This window comes from Budorcas taxicolor, chromosome 8 (genome assembly GCF_023091745.1).
Source record: "Budorcas taxicolor isolate Tak-1 chromosome 8, Takin1.1, whole genome shotgun sequence".
In the NCBI taxonomy this organism is placed as follows: domain Eukaryota; kingdom Metazoa; phylum Chordata; class Mammalia; order Artiodactyla; family Bovidae; genus Budorcas; species Budorcas taxicolor.
The window spans coordinates 101,962,137-101,985,668 of NC_068917.1; the positions used below are offsets into that span (position 1 = coordinate 101,962,137).

At 40.9% G+C, this 23,532-nt stretch overlaps 1 protein-coding gene across 1 annotated transcript in view; it reads right to left on the reverse strand.

The window, feature by feature from the left end:
- Positions 1 to 4,809: 4,809 nt before the first annotated feature.
- The window catches only part of TMEM245 (transmembrane protein 245), a 75,411-nt gene continuing 56,688 nt past the window's right edge, over positions 4,810 to 23,532 (reverse strand). Inside the window, exons 15-18 of the mRNA XM_052645010.1 lie at positions 21,175 to 21,275; positions 19,820 to 19,994; positions 15,502 to 15,696; positions 4,810 to 6,313 (exon numbers count right to left, since the gene is read on the reverse strand). Of these exons, the coding sequence (XP_052500970.1) occupies positions 6,268 to 6,313; positions 15,502 to 15,696; positions 19,820 to 19,994; positions 21,175 to 21,275 (517 nt within the window). The 3' untranslated portion in view covers positions 4,810 to 6,267. The remainder of the gene's footprint in view (positions 6,314 to 15,501; positions 15,697 to 19,819; positions 19,995 to 21,174; positions 21,276 to 23,532) is intronic.

The window sequence follows — 23,532 nt, forward strand, 5'->3', positions numbered from 1 at the left end:
GGCCTTTATTCAGCCCGTCGCGCAGCCGGGACGCCGCGCCGCTGCGGGCCCGCCGCCTCCCGCCAGCCAGCCTGCCCGCCCGCCCGCGGCAGCTGCAAGGCACCCGCGCCGCCCGAGACCCCGCCCCCGGAAGACCCCGCCCCCCCGCCTCCACGCGCTCCGGCCTGGGGTCCGCCTTGCAGCCCCGCCCCCCAGCCCGGGCCCCGCCCCTTCTGCCCCTATTCCCACCCACCTTGTTTCTTTTATCATTCTTCAGTGGCTTTCGCACAAGTCTCGCTCCTGCCAAAAAGGGCCTTCCCATGAACATGTGGCCTCTTACCAGACCAAGGACATCCATGCTCAGGGAAGCTACCTGCCCTCCTCCGGAGAAGTGACTCTTCCTAAATCCGAATTCCCCAGGATTCCTGGAAACTGCGTTGTGATTGAAACCATTAATAACGGGTAGACCAGGACAGGAGTCAAGCCTGTAGGGACGGGCTTCTACCCTAAGATAGGCCTTCTACAGGTTACAGTCTTTCTGGAGCTTTCACAAACACATCTCCCCTTGTGTAAACTGTCCATGTTCCATAAAAATTCATTGTACGCACTGGTGCCAAAGGAAAGGCAAGATACAAGACATAAGAGATGGACAGATGTATTCATTAAAGTTTGACTTCACTGAAGATCAAATTTCTCAACAGAGACTAAGTTTACCACTTGATTCATTCAACACTAGTAATTTTATTTCAAAATATAAATATTTTTACATTTACAAAGATGTTACATCAGTAGGTTGTCAAAGCAAGTTAAAGCTAAGAAACAGCATTTGTGAGGATAAAGACACATGGTTATATCTGAATAATCTTTTTTACTTTCAAACCATCTCTACTTTGCCTGAGAATGCAGAGATGATACATTTGCCACAAGTTACATGAGCAATAACAACTATATAGCGAATCTTGGCTTCAAAATCAAATGGTATTTGAAATACACTCCAATCACCTAGACAAGTGGCACTGCAAAGCACAAAAGAAGGGTTTTCTTTGGAATAATTACAATTGGAGTTACATTGTCTGGGTCACTGCCATTAAAAACAGTATTTGATAATAAGCCAAAACAATGTTTTAAAATTTGTTACCACAGCTTTCAGAGTAATATATAAAGCTAAAATAAAAAGTAAGAAACCAGGTGTGGAGTACAGAACTCTGGATTTGGAGTCAGAATTTCTGCAACTGAACTCTGGCTCCATCATTTTGTGGTATAAATTTAAGGGAAAGATCACAAAAAACCTTTCTGAGCTTTGATCTGATAATACTTGGTGCCTGCCTATCTCACAGGGTTGTTACGAAAGCAGTCTGAAACCTATAAAGTGCAATACAAAAGCATTATTAAAATGTCATATCAGTATATCACCACTGCATCTGCACTCTAACTGATCTTTGAAAAACTTTCAAAAGTAAAACACAAATACTGACTTTACACACCATAGGTGGAAAAGAATCTCTATACTTGATGTATAGCTCTGAATGGCAAATACGGTTTTTTTCTGGTATTTCACTAAACTTTGAGATGTATTACAGTTTACATGGCAGATGTGCCTGCCATTCAGAATTCTATTACGGATGTCTTCCAAAAGAGCTGTAAACTTTTATTTGAGAGCCATGTTTCCCGAAGGACCCCAAGTCCTTTGAGATGCTCTGAGAAAAAGAGGATGAAGGTGTAGTTTAAGGTCAAATAAGTCTCGTAAACAGAGTCTTTGTCCCCTCTTATAAATTCACAATCTATAATAGCATGTTAAAAACACTTCGAAGTCCTACTTCAGAAAGGAAACAAATTCAGCATTCCTCAGTTTTAACTTACCACAGAGTCCCTTCTCCCAACTCCATATACACTTTCATTCACTTAGAATATCTAACAACATTCCTTGGAACTACTGCTATAAGGAACACATTTTTTCCAAAATTGGCAAGCTGCAAGGGGTCACAAAGAGTCAGACACGACTTAGCGACGGAACAACAACTCAACTAGGAGGGAAAGGGAAAAGAAGTATAACAATGGACTGAGAGAAAAAAGAACTGACTCTACTCTGAATTATCACTGACGGGCGCCATGTTAGAAAAGACACTTCAACCTAGGGACTTATTTCCTTCTCTGTTAAATGACAGGATCACCTAATTATATATGGCCTATTCTAGCACAGAATTTCTATGACTCCAGGAAGCAGACAGAACATGTTAGTTTATAATTCTCTTACTTTTAAACTACCAAAAAAATTAACTGTTTAGTGGTTTCATATAGCATGAGTATTTTTTTTGCAGATCTTAAGTTAATGTAAGCTAAATTTGTCAACAAGGAAAGTAACTCGAGTGAAGAAACTTTAAAAAAGAAAAATATAAATGAGATAATAGCTTTCAGACAAACTCTATTAAGAATAATTATACTTTAGTAAGAATGTCTATCTAAAATAGTCTCTCCAGATTGGAATAACTAAACTAAGTGATGAAAGTTTATTGAATAGCTAGGTCATTTCCAAATAAAATGAGATTTTGAAACATAATTACTGAACACTGGACAGGGAGGCCTGGTGTGCTGTGATTCATGGGGTCGCAAAGAGTCGTACATGACTGAGCGACTGAACTGAACTGAAATGAACTTCCTCTTGGGGCTTCCCAGGTGGCAGTAGGGGTGAAGAATCTGCCTGACAATACAGGAGACACAGGATACTCAGGTTCGATCCCTGGGTCAGGAAGATCCCCTGGAAGAGGAAATGGCAACTCACTCCAGTATTCTTGCCTGGAGAATTCCATGGACAGAGGAGGCTGGCAGGCTACAGTCCATGGGGTCACAAACAGTCAGACATGAGTGAAGCGACTTAGCATGCATGTGTGCATAAGTTAATGAAATGAATATATTTTGATGGCAAAATGTGCAAAGACAAGAAATACATAAAAACAAAAAACTACTTGTCCTTGGTTGGAACTAACATTTGGAACTATGTTGCCAGGGGCTATTTCTACTGCAAAATGCCTACTCTAGTACTTTTATAAGGGTCTTGGAAGACCCTTAGTGGAGACTGCAGTTTTCCTATAAACCTTGACGTTGAAAGCTCTGGTGAGCTCACCTGAAATTACTTTGCTCTAGGCTAACGCCTCATGGCCTGAATTTCTGAGTAAATATGGCTCTGTAGTGACACATCCTGAAATGCTGAATACAACCAAAGTGGAACCAGAGGTACTAGAAAGTCCAGAGGGGTCACAGCAGGTTCTTATTAAGACCAAGGTTAGCCAGAGGACCTCATCTGCAAGCCCTCCAAGTGGAATAAACTGCTATTTCCAAAGCTACTCAGTTTGTTTAAATAACATTTCTTGGGTATCAAGAGTCAATCTGCACCAGTCTCAAAAGTCAAGGGAAAACTCTGCCAGCTAACCACCTTTAATGGAAATGGGTGTTAAGAATTCCTGCAAACTTAAAAATAAATAAAACTGGTATCTAAGGCAGTCTGGCAGAGATCACTTCCAGAAACAGAGAGTGTGATAGAAATTTTGGAACTGACGCTGGACTTACATGGCATGGGTTTATGCTGAAAATCCTATGCCCCGTTCTCTCTCGGAAAAGAGAGGCGCATACTGTGTGGGGAGCTTTTTTCCCCTCCATTCAGTTTACAGTTAAGTAGTGAATGTGAGCTTCAAACTTATCTTTAATAAAGTGGTAAAATGCAGAACACTGTAATAGGATTTCTGTACTTAGTTTTTACTGAAGCTACTTATACTTCATCAATTATATGCTTTTAGGGAAATGTTCTCTTTCTGGGTCAAATCCTGAGATCGTCTTGCTGGATGGAACATTGGGGCAGTTCAAGTTTCCTGATATGACTGGGTAGTAGTCTGGGGCACCTCTGCTCTTGATATTTCAGGGTGATACTACATCAGAATCAACTTTGACAGCTCTAAACTCCTCTCTTAGGGCTCAGAGTTCCCCTCTAAAGACCTAGTATTCATACTAACAATTATGACCAGGAAGAACCATGTATTAACCTCAAGTTTATATGTTTACCATTTCACTTTATAGAGCTAAAAACACTTTGGAGGAACATAATTTGTATATGCACACTAACTCATTGTGCATAATATTTACCTCTTATAAATATGTGCTAATCACAGCTGTAAACTTATCATTATATCATTAACAAAAACAAACCTGATTTATTTCTTAAAACTTTTAATGCAACATTTTTAATTTTAGCAATACACATAATCTGGCTAAGATTTAAGGTAAGAAAAGGCCTTCTTATGAGCTATCCCCTACAGCACCCTGTACAGTGCCCAGCATGGAACCCAGAGTTTGGGAAACTCTCAACCAATGCTTTACAGAATGAATGACTGAACAAGTGATTAAAGAAAGAATGAGTTAATTAATGCCAAATGTTGGAGAAGGAAATGGCAACCCACTCCAGTATTCTTGCCTGGAGAATCCCATGGACGGAGGAGCCTGGTGGGCTACAGTCCATGGGGTCGCAAAGAGTCGGACACGACTGAGCGACTTCACTTTCACTTTCACTTTCAATACCAAATGTAGCACTTGGTTGAATATCAGACTGTAACTGTTGAAGGATTCATAGGAAATATAAGAGATCTGCATATAGTTTTTTATATAAACAAAGACCTCGCAGTAGCCTCTTTTCTAGACCAAGTTTTTCTTAAGTAATATCAGAATAAATTTAACGTAATTATCATTAATTATGCTTCTCAATGAGAAAATAAAGTTTTAGAAAAAAGGATTTCTACTTTTAAATGTTCTTCCCAAAAAGGAAATCTTTGTTACTTAAGAATCCTCTCTCCACCATACTGAATACTCCTTTGGGGACAGTGAAAGAGGCTGAAGGTTGTTTTACAATAGGGAAAGGGCACAAAGGTAAAAGCTGGGTTCTAGTCCTGGCCCTGTCATTTACTGTAGTCTGTGCAATAGAACAGGACATGATTCTACCTCAAAGCACTGGAAAAACTGTGTTAAGATACTAAAAGAGAATATTGTAAAGTAATTAGCCTCCAATTAAAATAAATTTATATTAAAAAAAGATACTAAAAGAGTCACTGGAGTATAGCAAGGTTGGCAGACTGTTGAGTAAGAAAGATCTGAGGTCAAATTTTACTAAACTTCATTAACTTGGAGTTGGTCACTTTTCTGAACCTTAGCTTCCCCATCTGTGTGAAACACAAAATAATATGAAGCTGTATGAAAGCTGATGTGAAGTGACTATGAAATGATATGTGCAAAAAGATTTTGTAAAATGTAGAGCAGTATGCTGGTTATTGTGATATCTGAGATATTTTAAAAGTCACGATTTAATTCAACAAGGATTCATCTAGAGTCTGTGTGCAAGGCACTGTGCTAAATAATGGGAAAATACTACACCGATACAAAATTTTACGCTAGTAACTAATTGGCCAAATTCTAAATAGTAAAACAGAGACATTTAACAAATCAGAACACTGCTGCCCCTGAGATTTTTTTACTTAAAACATTTGGAAAGGAAAAAAAAAAAAATCACAACATGAATTCTATCATATTGTTACCATTAATAGCAGCTTAATACTTAATTAATTTCAGTGTGGTCAGCCAAGGTTTAGAAATTTGGCAATAGTGTAATAGGGGAAAGAGGGAGAAGGGGAGGAAGGGCTTCAGTCTCTCTTCTCCTATGGTTGCAACATACAACTAACTGAACTTCAGATAAGCCACCCACCCTTACACTGAAGATTTGATCTTTCTTATGAGAGGACCATACATTGTGGAAGAAGGGAGAAAACTCATTTTTCCTGCTCAAGCAACTATATTCTCAAAAGTGAAAGCCCTCTTCATTGAAAAGTGACTGTCGTAGAAAAGTTTAAGGACAGATTTCTTAAAACAGGAGAAAGTCACACTATATACAGCAGGTAGATTAAGGCTCTTAAAAAAAAAAGTTATAAATACGTATTATAATATAGATAACCAAAGTGGGAAAATTTCAAGCCACAATACCAGTGTATAAACTAAAAATTTTCAAGCCATCTTAGCAACACTTAAGTGAGTAAACCACATTTCTGAGCTCTAAAGCTGTGCTTCAAAATGCAAAGCAGCCCACAGCCAGTCCTCTCTTGTCCAGGCATTCTGTACGGAAGGCCAGGAGGCTCCTGCGTCTCGTCCTGGGCTCTGTTTGCCAGGCGTGGCTGAAAGGACAGGAGGCCACAGCTGAGCTGAACTCACAGTCAAGGTTGAATTTCCTTAGAGAAATCACTGCGGTTGGAAACCAAGTCAGTCTACTGAAGGTTTCAGGTCTTCAGAAATGTCACGGAAAGTCCTTTGAGAAAAAAAGACAGGATGATTAGTTTTGCTTTTAGGAAAAGGGGGAAAACAAAACCACAGAGATATTTAGAAAAGAAAAATAGCATCTAACCAGTAATTCACATTCATATAATATTCTTATAAGTTGAGAGCCTTGGTGCCATTATGTAGTCACTGTTTTTTTTCTTAGTATTTTCACTGAGTATTGTTTTGAAATCTGATAGTTGTTTCTCAACCTGCAACAACAAGAACTCTAGTTTTCTTTTGGAAGGTCTATCCAAAAGACTGTTTCCCTAGACTCTCTTGAAACTAATGACCATGTGACCACCATCTGGCCAATGAGATGTAAGTAGAAGTGTTGAGTGACTTCTGGGCAATGTCCTTAGAAGAGAAGGTGATCTTTTCTGACCTTTCCCCCTTCATGCTAACTGGAAAGTAGACACAATGACGTTAAAGAGAAAAACAGTAAGAGACTGAAGATTAAACGCTAACTGGGTAACTTTTATTGCAAAATAGGAGAACTGATCCAGCAGTGTCCCAGCTCTGAGTGCTGTGGTTCAGGGCAGGAGAAATGGGATAGGGCTTTTCATCAAATGACCGTGAACTTATACTGTTTTTGACCTACATCAAACAAGCCAAGTGAATATGGCTCACTGGCAGGTAATAACTGGGTTGGATGGAGGGGGTCTGCTGTGTTGGGGCCTAACTTAGGACTGTAGTAGCTAGCTGGCCTTTGCTACATAATTTATCCAGCCAGGTCTGCATCTTTGTTGGCAGCCAAATGGCCAGGTCAGAGTTCATCAATGAACAAGCATTCATCTCAGATGAAAAGACCTCACACCAAGGCTGACAGAACATCAAGGCGGGGGGTCAAGCCTGGCATGGATGTTTGTGGAACAGACACACCAAGCCCTGGTCTGCCGACCTTTGTACTTCTTACACCCAAGAGAGAAATAAACTTCTGGCTGTTAAAGTTCTACTGATGGTGGGGTTTTTTGAGTTGGGTCTTTTTTGGTTATAATACAGGCAAATCTATCTTAAAATGATACAGATATGAAGCACAAGTTTATTACCATCCTTTTAGACAGAGATTGCTTTGCTCCTTTATAACCATATCAGCAATTAGGAGGGTTAGACAGGCAGGCAGAGGTAAAATAAAGGTTAACCCTTTAGCATCACAGAGGAAGTACTTAAATGTCAAGTGGGGCACGGGTCAAATGATACAGAAAAAGAAGAGTACATTTGCTCAGTTATCTGAAGGCTCTTTCACTGGATGGTGTCGGAAGTCTCATATCTCAAGCACATCTCTACATCCAAAGGAACAGCTTTGAGGAAGGGGTAAGCTTCCTGGCTATGGCTCCTGTGTCTCTGAAAGGGATTATATATGACATGACTGAACTCACCATGTTGAACATATGCCAACAGGTCAAAGAACTAGAATGAATTTATCTCCTTAAATATTTTTATACTGAGAAAAATTCTGCCAAACTAAGATTTATACACACACGTTATGTATTGTTGTGGTCTTTTAGTCGCTAGGTCATTTCCAACTCTTTTGAGACCCCATGAACTGTAACTTGCCAGGCTCCTCTGTCCGTGGGATTTCCCAGGCAAGAACACTGGAGAGGGTTGCCATTTCCTTCTCCAGGGTATCTTCCCGACCCACAGATCGAACCCGCGTCTCCTGCATTGGCAGGCAGGTTCTTTATCGCTGAGTCACCCGGGAAGCCCTTTTACATGTATTAATAGCCATCTATCTCTGTATCTATCTAATCAAGGTTTCTCCATAGCTGCACTGCTGACCACTCTGTACACTGTGAGAGGTTTGGCAACATCCCCGCTCCTACCGTCTACAGCTGTGATGATGAACACGTCTCTATACATTGCTAAATGTCCCCTGAGGGGAGCCTCACCCTCCTCCGCCACGACCATTGCTCTAGATAGCTACCTACCCATTTATTTATATATCTCTTTTTCACAGTCTCACCTACATTTGTGTACAGGTAAAGCTAGCTACAAGTTGCCCCAGACTATATGAAATTCAGGTAGCACGCAATTCTGGGAAGCCCTGGAATATCTTTAAAACCAATAACCAAAAACTGATCAGTATTACAAAGCATTTTCCAACACCAAAAAGTTTTAAAATTCATTCTTTCATATCTTTTCAAATTTCTAAGATACCTGCAAGCTTCAATCTCTAACTCTTCAATTCCCCTAAATTATGAATGAAAACAGCTGCCTCAGGGCAAAGATACATGAAATAAGATTAAAACTGTGGTTGGCCTGGTGACTGCTTCCTGTTGACAAGTAAGCTTAGCTGTAACCCTGAAATTCATACCTGCTATTCAGTTCTGCCTCCAGGCCAAGAAAGCCTCCAGAAGGACTCCGAAGAAAGAAAACACAATGAAGCAAGCTAAGAAAACAGCTATTAAGTATTTTCCATCTCAACAGTATGTTTTCTCTAAATGTTTGGTGATGATGGTGTGTGGGTGTGTGGGTGTGTGTGTGTAAAACCCTATAGAAGTACATTGATCTGAACCGAACCTCAATTACCTCCTGGAAAACAAACTCCATAACCCAGAGATAGAGATATAATTTCTTCCTGGTCTCATCAAAAGGCATAGCATGAACTAATCCACAGGGCTCATAAAACTGTAACTCTCTAGATTAGGAAGAAACAAAGGAATAAAAATTGCATTGACAGTGTTTTTTCCAGCTGCGCTGCATAGCTTGTGGGATCTTAGTTCCTCAACTAGGGGGTGAACGTGGGCCCTCAGCAGTGAAAGCACAGAGTCCTAATGACTGGGCTGCCAGGGTACTTCTTTGACAGTATTATTTCTTGTTCTTGCCTGGAGAATCCCAGGGACGGGGGAGCCTGGTGGGCTGCAGTCTATGGAGTCACACAGAGTTGGACACGACTGAAGTGACTTACCAGCTACCTAAACCATCTAAATATAGTATTCTTTTCCAAACCATAAGGATTGTTATGTTCCTTTGAACCACAGTGGTAGAATTTCTCAAGAATATAAAAGGTGGAATGGGGCCGCATGTGACTAGGGGGATAGCAGATTGCTGTGAACATTTTACAGTTCCTTTCATTACAATGGGGATTGTGTGATGTGATTTCTCACTTGCAATCTTCATGGCTCCTTGAAAATATTTTGGGATCTGGTTCCCCTGAAGTTTTCAAGGAGATTTTTTTTAAAAAATCCATTTATGAGAATGCTGAAGTCTTTTCTGATTTAACAACTCAAGAGTTGTTGACTCCCAGCTTCCCAGAGAAAGAATAAATTGTGGATGTTACAAATGAAAGTGTACACTGACTAATGTACCTTACTTCAGTAGGTTCAGGACAGCTGAGTATGTATTTCCTAAACCCCCACCAGCACACCTTGTGACGGAGCACATGTCATCACTTACGTACATTCTGCTTCTATTCCAAACATTTGGAATAAAGTTCTAAGGCTGGAGTTTGCTATGGCCCATACTCTTTCATCAGCCTTATAGTGAAAGGATCGTTTAATCTGATCTGCTCCTGGTTTCACTAATCTATTAACTCATCAAATTTTCATTGAGCATTTATCCTAAACTGGAATGATACGGAGCATACTCCAAATGACGTCCTCAAGATTTAGGCAAAGGTCTAGAGGAATCATGGTTTTTTATGAGACTATTTTCATATATTATTTTACAAAGACAAAAATAACGTCTTGCTCTATTAAAAAGTAGGAGGTGTTAAACCTTAGCTTAATTGCCCAAAACTGATCTTCCTTATCTTATGATTGCATTATACCTGGCTTCATACTTCATAATATCCTTAAGACAGCTTCCCTTGTGGTTCAATAATATCCTTAAGACAGCTTCCCTTGTGGTTCAGATGGTAAAGAATCTGCCTACAATGCAGGAGACCCAGGTTTGATCCCTGGGTCAGGAAGATCCCCTGGAGAAGATAATGGCAACCTACTTCAGTATTCTTATCTGGAGAATTCCATGGACAGAGGAGCCTGGCAGGTTGCAGTCCATGGGGTCACAAAGGGTCAGACACGACTGAGCGACTCACACACATACACACGTCCCAAGAAACTCACTGTACATTAAAAATATTTTAAGTCAAAAAAGTATTTCATACACTTAACCTACAAAACATCACAGCTTAGCCTCACCTACCTTAAACGTGCTTATAACACTTACACTGGCCTGCCGTTGTTGCTTAGTCACTAAGTCATGTCTGACTCTTTTGCAACTCCATGAACTGGAGCCCACCAGGCTCCTCTGTCAGTGGGATTAGCCAAGCAAGAATACTGGAAAGGGTGGCCATTTCCTCTTCCAGGGAATCTTCCCCACTCAGGGATCAAACCCGCATCTCCTGCATTAGCAGGTGGATTCTTTACCAATGAACCACCAGGGAAACCCGACAGTTGGGCAAAATCATCTAACACAAAGCCTGTCTTAGAATAAAAGTGTTGAATATCTCAAGTAATTTACCAAACACTGTACTAAAAGCGAAAAACAGAACAGCTGTCTGGGTGCCGCATGGCTGTAGGCATATCAGTTGTATCCCCTTGTGACCATGTGGCTGACTGAGAGCTGCAGCCACCGCTGCTCAGCATCACAAGAGAGTCATACGGCATATCGCTAGCCCAGGAAAAGATCAACATCAAAAATCTGAGTACAGTTTCCACTGAATGTGTATTGCTTTTACACCATCACTAAGTTGAAAAATCATAAGTTAAACCTTCTTAATTTGGGAATCATTTGTAATTTCTTTCATAAAAAGCTAATGACCTTTGATTGAACTTTGGGTATTAAATTATGGAAGATAATCACAGTCAGGTTAAGATAATGCTTCTAAAAACAGGAATGAGTTGACTAATAACTCTATCCCCCAAAAGGTAAAGCTGAGTTCCTTAAAGGACCACCTAGCTGTCACCTCTGGTCACATCAAGGTGTGACAGAGGGCAAAGGAAAACTTAAATACAGCAAACAGCATCCCCAGAGGAGTTCCTAGGATATGCCCTGACTTCCTTCTTACAGATTTTTCTGAGCTTTAGTGTTCAAAGATTGCTGCTCAGGTTTTGGTAGGAATGAAATAAGTATATCAAATCAAGACTTATTATTCTATCCAAAAATCAAAGAAGTATTGAGACTTGAAAAATTGTGATTGCAGGGGTGTTATGTCCTTCCCCACACTTCCCAGACAGTCCCAGTGTTAATAGAGAACAGGGGAAGCCATAGGTTCTGATTATTGAATTGAGGCCAAAACAGCTGGGAGCCCAAAGCTGTGCTGTGTTGACATTTACTGCCATGAAATAGTGTATTCCCCACCATCAACAGTGAGAAGCACTACATGGGACCTAGAAACAGTACACAGAAATAGTCACGCAGATGAATCTTCTCAGCCACCAGTGCCCATATCTACAATTAGAAGATCTAACGGAACGAAGACATTCTCATGTTACAGCATAAGAGTCCTAAGACAAGCTGAATCCTTCCATAGCTCATGACGCTGTAGACACTATTCCCTCACAGCCCAGTCATTCCTTGAACTAGGAAGAGGGCGCTGTCAAATGTTGACAGGTATGGTGAATACCCCAGTAACTAAAACAGGCACGGCCTGGCAGTAGCAGCAACCACAGTAAAAAGGGAAAAGACAAATAACCAAGTGTATAAATGAAAGCTATAAAAAAAGGAAAAGGTAGGGCATTAAATGCAGGACATAACCTAATCTTAAGAGGAGGAAAAGCTCTGATGGACTGACATTTGAGTTGCAGTCTGAAGAATGATTAGGAGCTAGTTAGGCAAGGAAAGATAGGGGAGGGAGAGAGTCTGTCCAGACACAGAAGGCAGCGTGTCTGAAGGCCTAGGGTTTGAATGGAGCTGGTGTATCTGAGGCCCTGGCAGAAAGCCAGCGTGGCTGCAACTCTGACATGGGGAAGATGTTACAGATGCATGAGCCAGGCACAGGCAGACCACTCAGGGCCTTGGAAGGATTTTGATTTTCCTGGTAAGAACAGTGGGAGGCCAGTTCTGGTAGAAGAGCATCACGACCAGATACGCCTCCCCTTTAAAAAGGACACATCTGCTCAGTGTCAAGAGACCGGAAGGCAGCAAGCGTGGATGCTGAGAGGCTGGCCGGGAGACTGAGATGCCACGACAGTCCAGCCGAGAAACCCCGTGGCTGGGCCCAGGGTGGGTGGCGCTGGAGAAAAAGAGGAAAGGGCGGACTTGAGACGGAACAGGTAGGACTGGGAAAGATGGTGACTTGAGAAGACAGGAGGCTGTAAGGATGACCACACATAGGCACATGTAAGTGAGGGGTACCACCTACTGAGGAAGGAGACAGAGGAGAGTGTCTTTCCCTGAGCAGCGGCGGGGGGATGGCTAAGGAAAAGAAAGACCTCTAGTTGAAATCACACTACCTCACCTGCTTATTTCTATGTGACCACAGGCAGGATAACCTCTCTAAGCCTTGACTTCACCTATAAGATACGGAAAACAACTGTTCCTAACCTCACATGGAAACACTGGACAGATTAAGTAAAATAAGACATTGCAGGCAAAGTTTTAGCACAGAACTTGGCACACTGAGTCCCAATAAATGTCAGTGGCAGCTGGTTGTTACTATTTAAGAGGTCATTTAGACTTTCTCCCAGGAAGTGCTGTGTGGGACACAGGATTCCCTCAGGCCTTTTCAAAACCCCATTAGAGGGAGTTCCCTGGTGGTCCTGTGGTCAAGAATCCATCATCCACCCTGCAATACAGAGGGACAGGGGTTCGATCCCTGGTCGGGAACTAACATCCCACATGCTTTGGAGCAACTTAGCCTGCATGTCTAAGCCCCCCTGCCACAACTAGAGAGGCCCTATGCTACAACTAAGACCTGATGCAAGCCAAACAAATCAATATATATATTTTTAAAAAACCACTAGAAGGCATAAATCTACCTTAAAAAAGAGTACATAAGAGGTTAAAAGAAACAATCTTTCAGAAAGTGGAAAGCGGATGAAGAACTGCTATGACCAGCATGACCTAAAAAACTGAATCCTAAGCCAGGAGTTATTCAATAAGGCTCAGGAATTGGCGGTATCAAGTAACTTTGGAAATGGGGTCGAAGGTAGGACTAGACATAGAAGGGCTGCTTTGAAGTGTGCCTAAAATGCAGTAAAACCTCATGGGTCCAACCCACACCTCCACCCAGCCAGGCAAATGCTCCCTGTTACTGGCAGAAATTCGAGTCTTTTCCTCCCTTAGCAAAGGTAAAACAAAAAAGTCTCTGGACTGGGGGACAGCAGGCAGGGATAAGGGTAGGGGTGCATACTGACCCCTACCAGACTGAGCGGCAGACTGAGTGATGATCTGCCTCTCAGATGCTGTCCCGTCCCTCTCCCTGCCGTGGCTCCCAGAAGGCTGGCAGCCAAGCCACCAACCTCTGAGCAGGAGATTAAAAGATCTTTCACTGAGGAATTTAGCAGCCCCACAGGGAAACCAAGAAAGCACTGACATCAGTGGCTGCACAGACAATGGTCCTGGCAGATTATATTATGGTGACACACATAATAAACCACCCCGCAAATCCTGAGAGGTTCACTCTTCACATCAGCCAACAGTCAAAAGTATCGGATACCTGATACTGTGACCATTGTTGTTGCTGTTGTTTAAGTCGCTAAGTCGTGTCCAACTCTTTTGTGGCCCCATGAACTGCAGCCTGCCAGGCTCCTTCTGTCCATGGGAGTTCCCAGGGGAAGAATATTGGAGTGGGTTGTGATTTCCTCCTCCAGGGGATCTTCCCAACCCAGGGATGAAAACTGTGTACCCTGCACTGGTGGGCAGGTTCTCTTTCCCTGAACCACCAGGGAGGCCCCTAATATTGTGATTATATTGTGTTAATATGGTGAAGGTTAGGGGATATTACAGATGTAATTAAGGTCCCCAAGCAACTGACTTTAATCAAAATGACAGTATGTTCTGTGGGCCAGGGCTAATCAGGTGAGCCCTCTGCAAAAGAGTCTTGGCCATCAGCAACAGAAGTCAGAAAAATACTCCTGAAGGCCTGGCAAAAGCAAGCATTATGTTATAAAATGCTTATGGAAAGAGGCAGCCTCTGGGAGCCTCAACTTGTGGCTATAACTGCAAACAAAGGAATCTTGTCAATAACAAGCAAGCCTGGAAGAGGATCCCAATCTGCAGATGAAACCCCCTGCCTGCCCTCATGCCTTGACTGTAGCCGTGGAAGATCCTAAGCAGAAGGCCCAGCTGAACTGCACCTGTACTCTGACTTTCTTATAAATGTGCTGCTTTATGCCACTAAGTTAGTGAAAATTTGCTACATGTCACAGAAAACTAACACAGACCTATACACTAAAAAAGGCAAATTTTATTACACAAATAATATCTCAATAAACCAGACTGCCCAAAAATATGATAGTTCAAATGGAAACCTCTACAGAGATGACAGAAGATAAAACTGGAGAAATAATCCAGAAAATGGGAGCCAAAAAGACAGAACCAGAAGAATATCAGAGAAAAGATTTTAAAATGACAAGACCAGTGTAGGAGGGCCAACATCAAAACAAAAGTACGTTTCTGAAAGGGAGAGAAGGAAATCATTAATAAAATAATTGAAGAAAAATTTCAGAATGCAGAACATAAATTTCCAATTTTCAAGGTCACAGAGACACTTGATAAAAGTGCCAATTCAAACACAACGACAAAAACAGATCAAAAAACAACAACAAAAAAAGAAGACCCTATAGGTTTTCAAACATTTGAATTACAAAGAATCAGGAATCAGACTGGCCTCAGAATTTCGACAACCATGAAAGTTAGAAAACAAAGAAGAAATAAAGTTACACAGGGAAAAATTCTTAAACAGAATTCTCTACCCAGGCAAACTACTGAGTGAGAATGACTTTAGAAGAAGCCTTTACAGACATGTATCATCCCCTAAATTTACCTCCCATGCATTCTTTCCCAAAAATCTACAGGAGGATGTGCTCCAACAAAAAGCAGGAAGAAATCAAGAAAGAAAACAATACTGGGAAATATGATTCCAACACAGGGGAGAGCTAAGGGAATCTGCAAGGTAACAGCTCTATAACAGGCAAAAGGATATTCCGTATCTTAACAGACTGCACTCAGGTGAAAACACAGAGACCGGTGAGCTCAATTTCATACACAGTTTATGATCACTCAGCTGGAACTCACCGCTGAGTCTGAGCAGGCCATGGGGTCTGGTTGGGTGTGGGCACTGAGTTCGTGGGACTCACTAGCATGGCACTGTAAATATTGGAAGCGACCACAAGTATGCAGAGAAGTATGGGCCCAATGATTGCTCCTTCCAGGCCCAGATAGTAAGCTCCACCAGCCACTGCCAAGCCCGTCAAGTAAGGATGGCCACCTCTGGAATGAAGAGCACACAGATTACGCACGACTTTTAACAAAACGTAAACCCTGGAGTAAGTCGGAAATACATTCTCTGACACACTGTTCATTCCCTAATACACCTGACTTCTGAACTGTGTTATCAGCTTTCTTTAGATCACTTCAATGTGGATATCTGAATATTAATTGTAAAAGTATCAAGATGCAAAACTTTTCCTGACTACATGTGTGACATTTGCCTTTTTGTAGGTCTGGCAACTGAGGAGTAAAGTCAGCAGTGTTAAGAGGTACCATTACATGGCTGTCCGAGGTGGGTTAATGTTAGCTTAGGACTGGTTTATACAAGCTACCTGTTAGGTTTACTTTTGTCTAGAATAATTAAGTGGGCAAAATTAAGCATGTAATTCAACTAACTATGCTTTTTTAAAAAGATGATAACAATACAATGGCATTCCTGTCATTCCTAAGTTAGGCTTCTAGTAAGCTCCTAAAATACAGATTTTAACACAGAGAGTGATAAAAGGCCTCATGAGAAAAACATCTGTTAGAAAGCCCAAGATTTTTATTTCATAGGAGAGTTATAACTGTCCTCTAGCTTATCACAGTATCATTTATATAACTGGAATGAAACAACACACAGGCAGACCTCAGAGATATTGCAGGTTCGGCTTCCAGACTACCACAATAAAGCCAAATATGGCAATAAAGTGAGTCACAAGAAACTTCTGCTTCCCCAGAGTATATAAAAATTATGTTGACATTGATCTGTAGTCTTTTTAAGTGTGCAACAGCATTATGTCTAAAAAAATGTAAGGTACCTTAATTTAAAAATACTTGATTGGTAAAAATGCTAATTATCATGCGAGCCTTCAGCAAATTGTCATCTTTCTGCTAGTGGAGCGTCTTGTCTCAGTGGTGATGGCTGCTGACTGGTCAACATGACTGGCCGCTGGAAGACTGTGCAGAGTCTGTGACAATTTCTTAAAACAAGACAGCAAAGTTTTGCTGCACTGACTGACTCTTCTTTTCATTGGTGATTTCTCTGCAGAAAGCAATGTTGTTTGAGAGCTTTAGTCACCACAGAGCTTTTTTCAACACAGAGTTAATCCTCTCAAACCCGGCCTCTGCTTTATCAACCAAGTTGATGTACTACTCCAAACCTTTTGTTGTCATTTCAACAATCCTCACAGCATCTTTACCAGAAGTAGATTCCAAGTGGCAAGAAACCACCTTCTTTGCTTATCCATAAGCAACTCCTCATCCATTAAAGTCTTATCATGAGATTGCAATAAATCAATTCCATCTTCAGGCTCCACTTCTAGGTCTCTTACTATCTGCACCATATCTGCAGTGACTTTCCCGAAGTCTTGAACCTCTTAAAGTTATTTATGAGGGTTGGAATCGACTTTTTTCCAAACTTCTGTTAATGTTGATATTTCGACCTCTTCCCAATGCAATACAAGCACTCTTAATGACACCTGGAACGGTGAATCCCTTCTAGAAGGTTTTCAACTGACTTTACCCAGATCCATCATAGGATCAGTATTTCTTACATAATAAGGGTTGAAAGTTGAAATTACTCCTTGAACCACAGGTTGCAAGAATGCATGTTGTGTTATAGGCATGAAAACAACATTAATCTCATTGAAATCTCCATCAGAGCTTGCGGGTGACTGGGTGTGTTGTCAGATAACCCACAGTATTTTTTAAAAATACTTATTCCTTTATTTGGCTGTGCTGGACCTTAGTCGCAGCAGGCAGGATCTTTAGTTGTTGCATGCAAACTCTTAGCTGCGGCACGTGGGATCTAGTTCCCTGATCAGGGATTGAACCTGGGCCCCCTGCACTGGGAGCACAAAGTCTTAGCAACTGGACCACCAGGGAAGTCCCGAAGTATTTTAAAAGGAACTCATTTTTTCTGAACAGTAGGTCCCAAGAGTGGGCTTAAAATATTCAGTAAACTATGTTGTAAATGGATGTGCTGCCATCATCCAGGTTTTGTAGTTTCATTTCTAGAACACACGCAGAGTAGATTTAGCACAATTCTTAAGGGCCCTAGGATTTCTGGAACAGTAAGTGGACAGGGAAGCCTGGTGTGCTGCAGCCCATGGGATCGCAAAGAGTCGGACACGACTGAGCAACTGAACTGAATTGAAATGAGCACTGGCTTCAGTTTTCAAGTTATCAGCTACATGAGCTCCTAGCCACAGAATTAGCCTGTCCTTTTAAGCTTTGAAGACAAGCACTGAAAGTCCTAAATGGCATCTTTTCCCAATAGAAAGCTGTTTGGTCTACACTGAAAATCTGTTTAATGTAGTAGTCACCTTAATTATTTTTCTTCGCTAGATCTTCTGCATAACTTCTACATCAACACTTGCTACTTCACCTTGCACTTCTATGTTCCAGAGACGGCTTCTTTCCTTAAAGCATATGAACCAACCTCTGCTAGCTTTAAACTTTTCTTCTGCAGCTTCCTCACCTCTCACAGCCTTCACAGGATTAAAAAGAGTTACGGCCTTGCTCCAGATTAGGCTCTGGTTTAAGGGAATGTTGTGGCTGATTTGATCTTCCATCTAGAACATCAAAATGTTCTTTCTCCATATCAGCAAAAAGGCTGTTTTGTTTTCTTATCATCTACGTGTTCACTGGAAGAGTACTTTTCACTTTCTTCAAGAACTTTTCCTTTGCATTCACATCTTGGCTAATTGTTCGGCTCAAGAGGCCTAGCTTTCGGCCTACCTTAGCTCTCAATATGTCTTGTTCGTGAGATTTAATCATTTCTAGCTTTTGATTTAAGGTGGGCAATATTTGACTCTTCCTTTCACTTGAACACTTAGAGACCACTGTAGGGTTAGTAACCAGTCTTCTTTCAATACTGTTGTGTCTCAGTGACTAGGGAGACCCAAGGAAAGGAAGAAGATAGGGGAACGGCTGGGCGATGGGGCAGTCAAAACACGTGCAACATCTATCAGTAAGAGTTTCCCATTTTATACGGATGTAGTTCATAGCACCCCAATACAATTTACAATAGTAACATCAATTCTAGCTAAAACCTTCATACAAAATTTGCAACAAAGTTTAAAGAAATGAAAATACTTAACTATAAACCATGTAACTAGTTGTTATTTAAATTTCAACTATTAAATGTTAGTTAAACACAGTGAAGTTCCCCTTTTATATTGACGTTTTAGGCACAAAAGTCCCCCTAAAGCTCCCTTATGGATGTGCTTGTTTCCTTTTGCTCTGAAACCCCGGGGCTTCTTACAGTTCTGTATATTTACTTTCTACTTTAACTAGAAAGAAACGAGGTAGCATATGACTCGTCTCTTCACAATTTCAAATTAACTGAAGGGTCCTCTTCCTATAAACTTTGACCTTATTGTAATGAGTTTTATTCAAAGAAAATTTATTACATTAACTATGACGATAGTTTAAGTAGGTCATATTCTATATCTGAGTAGCTGAATAGAATTCAATTATTTGGTCACATTCTAGACTCTAATAAGCAACGTTTATCTTGATACATGGCTAAATGAAAATCAGCTTAATTTAGTAAATGCAAATTGCTAAAAGAGACATCAAAATCTACAAAAATGACATATTTATTATATTGCTAGTTTGGCTTCTGCCTTAAATTTAACCTGTATTCATCATAGAACCATACTATAGTACCTTAAGTAAGAAAGAAAGCACTGTTTCTCAGATACAAACTTAGGAGATTTCATTTTACATGGAAATCCTCATAAAATCTAAAAATATGTTTTTCCAAAAGCAAAGAAGTTCTGAAAATAACTACTAGCTTCTTACCATACTTAAAATATTCTTATTTTGAAGTATGTACAGGAGTACTTTTTCCTCCATTAAATGTCACTAAACCAGAGGATTATTCACAATTTTACTTTAGCCAATGGTCTCATATATTGTAAATACTACTTACTATGAACAAAATAACATACGTTGTGAATGATATTAATCATATAAATTAAACTTTGATTATATCAGTGGGATCACAAAAGATTACTATCACCTGTCCTTTCACCCATGCCCAAAAGGAAAAGGAAAAAAAATAAACCTTAATAAAAAAAGGCCAGAGAAATTCCTGGATATGATTCATCACCAACTGCAGAAGTGCAATACTTACCCTGATATATCAGAATAGATGGCAGTATCTACAAAGTAGGTTGGCAAGAGATGAAAAACCAACAGTAAGATGGCTTTGCATCCTAAGCCTTGGGTAAGCCACAGATCAAGAACTGCAGGTACTGCTGCCCAGTATGTGCCCAGAAACGGCACTGCTCCAAGGATTGCTGCTAAGGCTAATACAAGGTTAAAAAGAAGAAGAAGCAACTTTAACATCATCATCAGAGCAATACCAACAGCAGAATCTAAACACTAGCTCCTACTGTTTAAAAATTTCCACCAGAACAAGTTTAAAAAATATATACTCAAATTTTAGGGCAATGATACACCCTGTTTAACTGAATTGGCTGTTAAATGAAATCCAAGATCTAAAAACTGGATCATGAAAATCCTTCTGAAGCGTGTGTTTACTTCTACTCTTAAGTCACAAATGTTAGTGCCCCACAGCTGTTACTCTCAATTGATGGCTAGTTAATACGTATATAGTTGGCCTCAGTATCCTCAGATGTGGAACCATTAGGTTCGGAGAGCCAAGGTACTTGCACACCCACAGATTCTGGAATCTTCAGAGGGTCTCAGAACCACTCCCTCAGGGACACCAAATGACAACTGTATAGCCCTATAATACAACTATAGCTGCTGCTGCTTCTGCTAAGTCACTTCAGTCGTGTCCGACTCTGTGCGACCCCATAGACGGCCTCCTACCAGGCTCCCCTGTCCCTGGGATTCTCCAGGCAAGAACACTGGAGTGTGTTGCCATTTCCTTCTCCAATGCATGAAAGTGAAAAGTGAAAGCGAAGTCGCTCAGTTGTGTCCGACTCTTAGCGACCCCATGGACTGCGGCCTTCCAGGCTCCTCCATCCATGGGATTTTCCAGGCAAGAGTACTGGAGTGGGTGCCATGTCCTTCTCCAATATAACTGTAGAGCACTGGCCAAATATTTGTACTGAGACCAAAGCCAACTCAGAGATTAGTCTCTAAATCTCAGATGAGAACATATATTCCTTACCTTGCTTCTTTCTAATAAAGTGTATCTAAAAACAAAAAAACGAAAAAAACCCACCACAAATAACCTTGCTAGTTGAAGGACCTTACTTCACAATCAACCCTTTTCAGAACAATATGTTCAACTAACAAATGAATATTTGTTGCTTATGCAGTGTTTACTATGTACTGGGTATTATTCCAGCTACTGGGGACACAGCAATAAACAAACATTACAGATCACATTTCTGCTGCTAATCTAGACTAGATATCAAAATTTAGCATTCCAAGTTTGACGAAGATGACAATGCATGTAAAATGGTTTAATGTTCCTTAAATAGAGCACAGCAGAAGTTATGGTACAGCTGTTACCTGATGGTATGAAGACAATATTGATGCCAAATATAGTATGAGTCAGCCAGGTATATAATCCATAGAAGCCAGCCATTTTGAGGGAAGCATCAAACACCCCTCTAGAATGTCCAAAGATAAAGCAGAAATAAAATAAACACAGTATCATACTGGGATTCAGAAAAATCAATTATTTCTAGGCTTCTAGATTTTATTCCAAATCTGATAATAGCTTCGATTTTTCCAGTGGCCTGAGAATGCTGTTTTCATTTTATTTCAGTAAAATATACAAATCTTCTATTTAAACCTTGAAATAGATTTACTAAACTGTCCTTTAAATTTCTCTAATAAAAAGATAACAGAAAAACCTTAAGATACCCTATTCACTGAAATAACTCATCAGCTTTTCACTTCTGAAGCAGATTACTCACCACCAAAATAAAGAGAAAGAAAAATAAGTGTGATTATCTTATCTCTGACGAGGTAATTAAATTCTGAGACATCCAGGCCGTGACCAGCCCTCCCCTTGGGAACAGCAAGTGAGGGATAATATAACAGGTACTTCATCAGTCTTTCTTCTTTCGTTAACAAAATGTTTCCACATTTCTTAAACCATGCAACCCAACTTACAAAGTAACGTCTATAAATGGTATCAAACAATGCAGGTCACTTGGAGAGAATTTACAGAAGATAAATCTTATTAATTCCAAAGTAAAATCTGAGATTAAAATACAAGAGGTGTAAAAACAGGCACACATATTCAATGATTAATAGGAATGAAAATACGTAATCTCGGGCACTTCATTTTTGCTTTTCAGTTGGAAGACTTAAGGTAGGACTGTATTAAGGAGGAGAAGGAAGGAACTGCTCAGAGAGAGCACAAGGGCAGCAAACCTAAAATCATCCAAGGTATCACAAAGTCACAAAAACAAGGAATCTGTGGGGTACACGGGAGGCACGCCCATACACTCAGGAGAGAAGGAAAAGCTGTCTGTAACTGAAAAAAGCAGAGACCGTGGCAGCAAAGGTGACGCTGTATACAGAGAAGGACACACCAAGCTTTCCTAAAGTATCCCAAGAGGTGTACTGTGACAGTAACGTCAAACTCTGGAACCTGGTGATTCAGTCATTTCATACCAGTCTGAGACACGGACTTGGTGACAGAGTGGCTCCCAAATTGCAAAATCCTGTCATACTGACCAGCGGCTTTCACTCAAAAATATCTTAAAGGTGCTGTATGACCTCTGACAGTAAGGACACAGATGGAAGAGGTATCAAAAAGACTGAAAGGAAGGGACATAGCCTACAGGAAATATAAACGATCTGAAGAGTAACTGAATACAAAACATGGAAGAAAAAAGGAATATGAGAGATTTGGGTTTTAAACCTGAGGGAGAAAGACTGGCAGTGTATCAAAGTCGTGGAGAAACCCAGAATAGGAGAGAATATGGAAGAAAAGGGAATACGTTTCGTTGGGCCATGTTTAGCCAAAAAAGGGATGATGGAAATACCCTGGAGACAGCTGGAAATAAGAGACAAGGCTTAACAGCAAACTTGGGACAAGAAATTTGAGATATGCCAGAAAAATCCTAATCATAGGAAAGGGTAAGATACCCCAAGGCGTAAGCCTAGAAAAAATGGGGCAATGAGCTGTATTCTCATAAGGGACCTAAGGACAAAGATACACTAGTCCAAGAGATAATGAAATTATTTCTCTAGTAGGAAGAAAATCACTGTAGTATGCTATTCCCACAGGCTTCCCTGGTGGCTCAGATGGTAAAGAATCCACCTGCAATGTAAAGAATCTGCCTGCAATGCAGCAGAGCTGCATTCAAACCCAGCGTCAGGAAGATCCCCTCGAGAAGGGAACTGCTACCCACTCCAGTATTCTTGCCTAGGAAATCCCATGGGGCCACAAAAGGGTCGGACACAACTTAGGAACTAAACAACAACAAACCCAATTGGGAAAAGGATCCGCCAGCTCCCTTCATTACAACTCCCTCCCCTTCCTGATTTACCAGCCACGCCAGAGACCCAGTTTCACAGTAAATTGGACAGAAACTTGGTTGACACTGGATTTCCAGAAGGGGAAAGCACGCTGTGCACGCAGACGTAGCGTGCTGCTAAGTGGCTCAGGATCGGCTGCTCCCATGGACACCTTCTGTCCCCACTGGAAATAACACAGTCACACACACAAGCCTATGACAGAGGCATCACATGAAACCACGTGGAATCCGTGGAAGTGGTAAATATTAATTCAATATTTTTATATAGTTAATACATGGTTTTGTGTCTTTGATAATCCCTACCAATCATGGATACTTACTCCTCCGCTGCTGCTAAGTCACTTTAGTCGTGTCCGACTCTGTGCGACCCCAT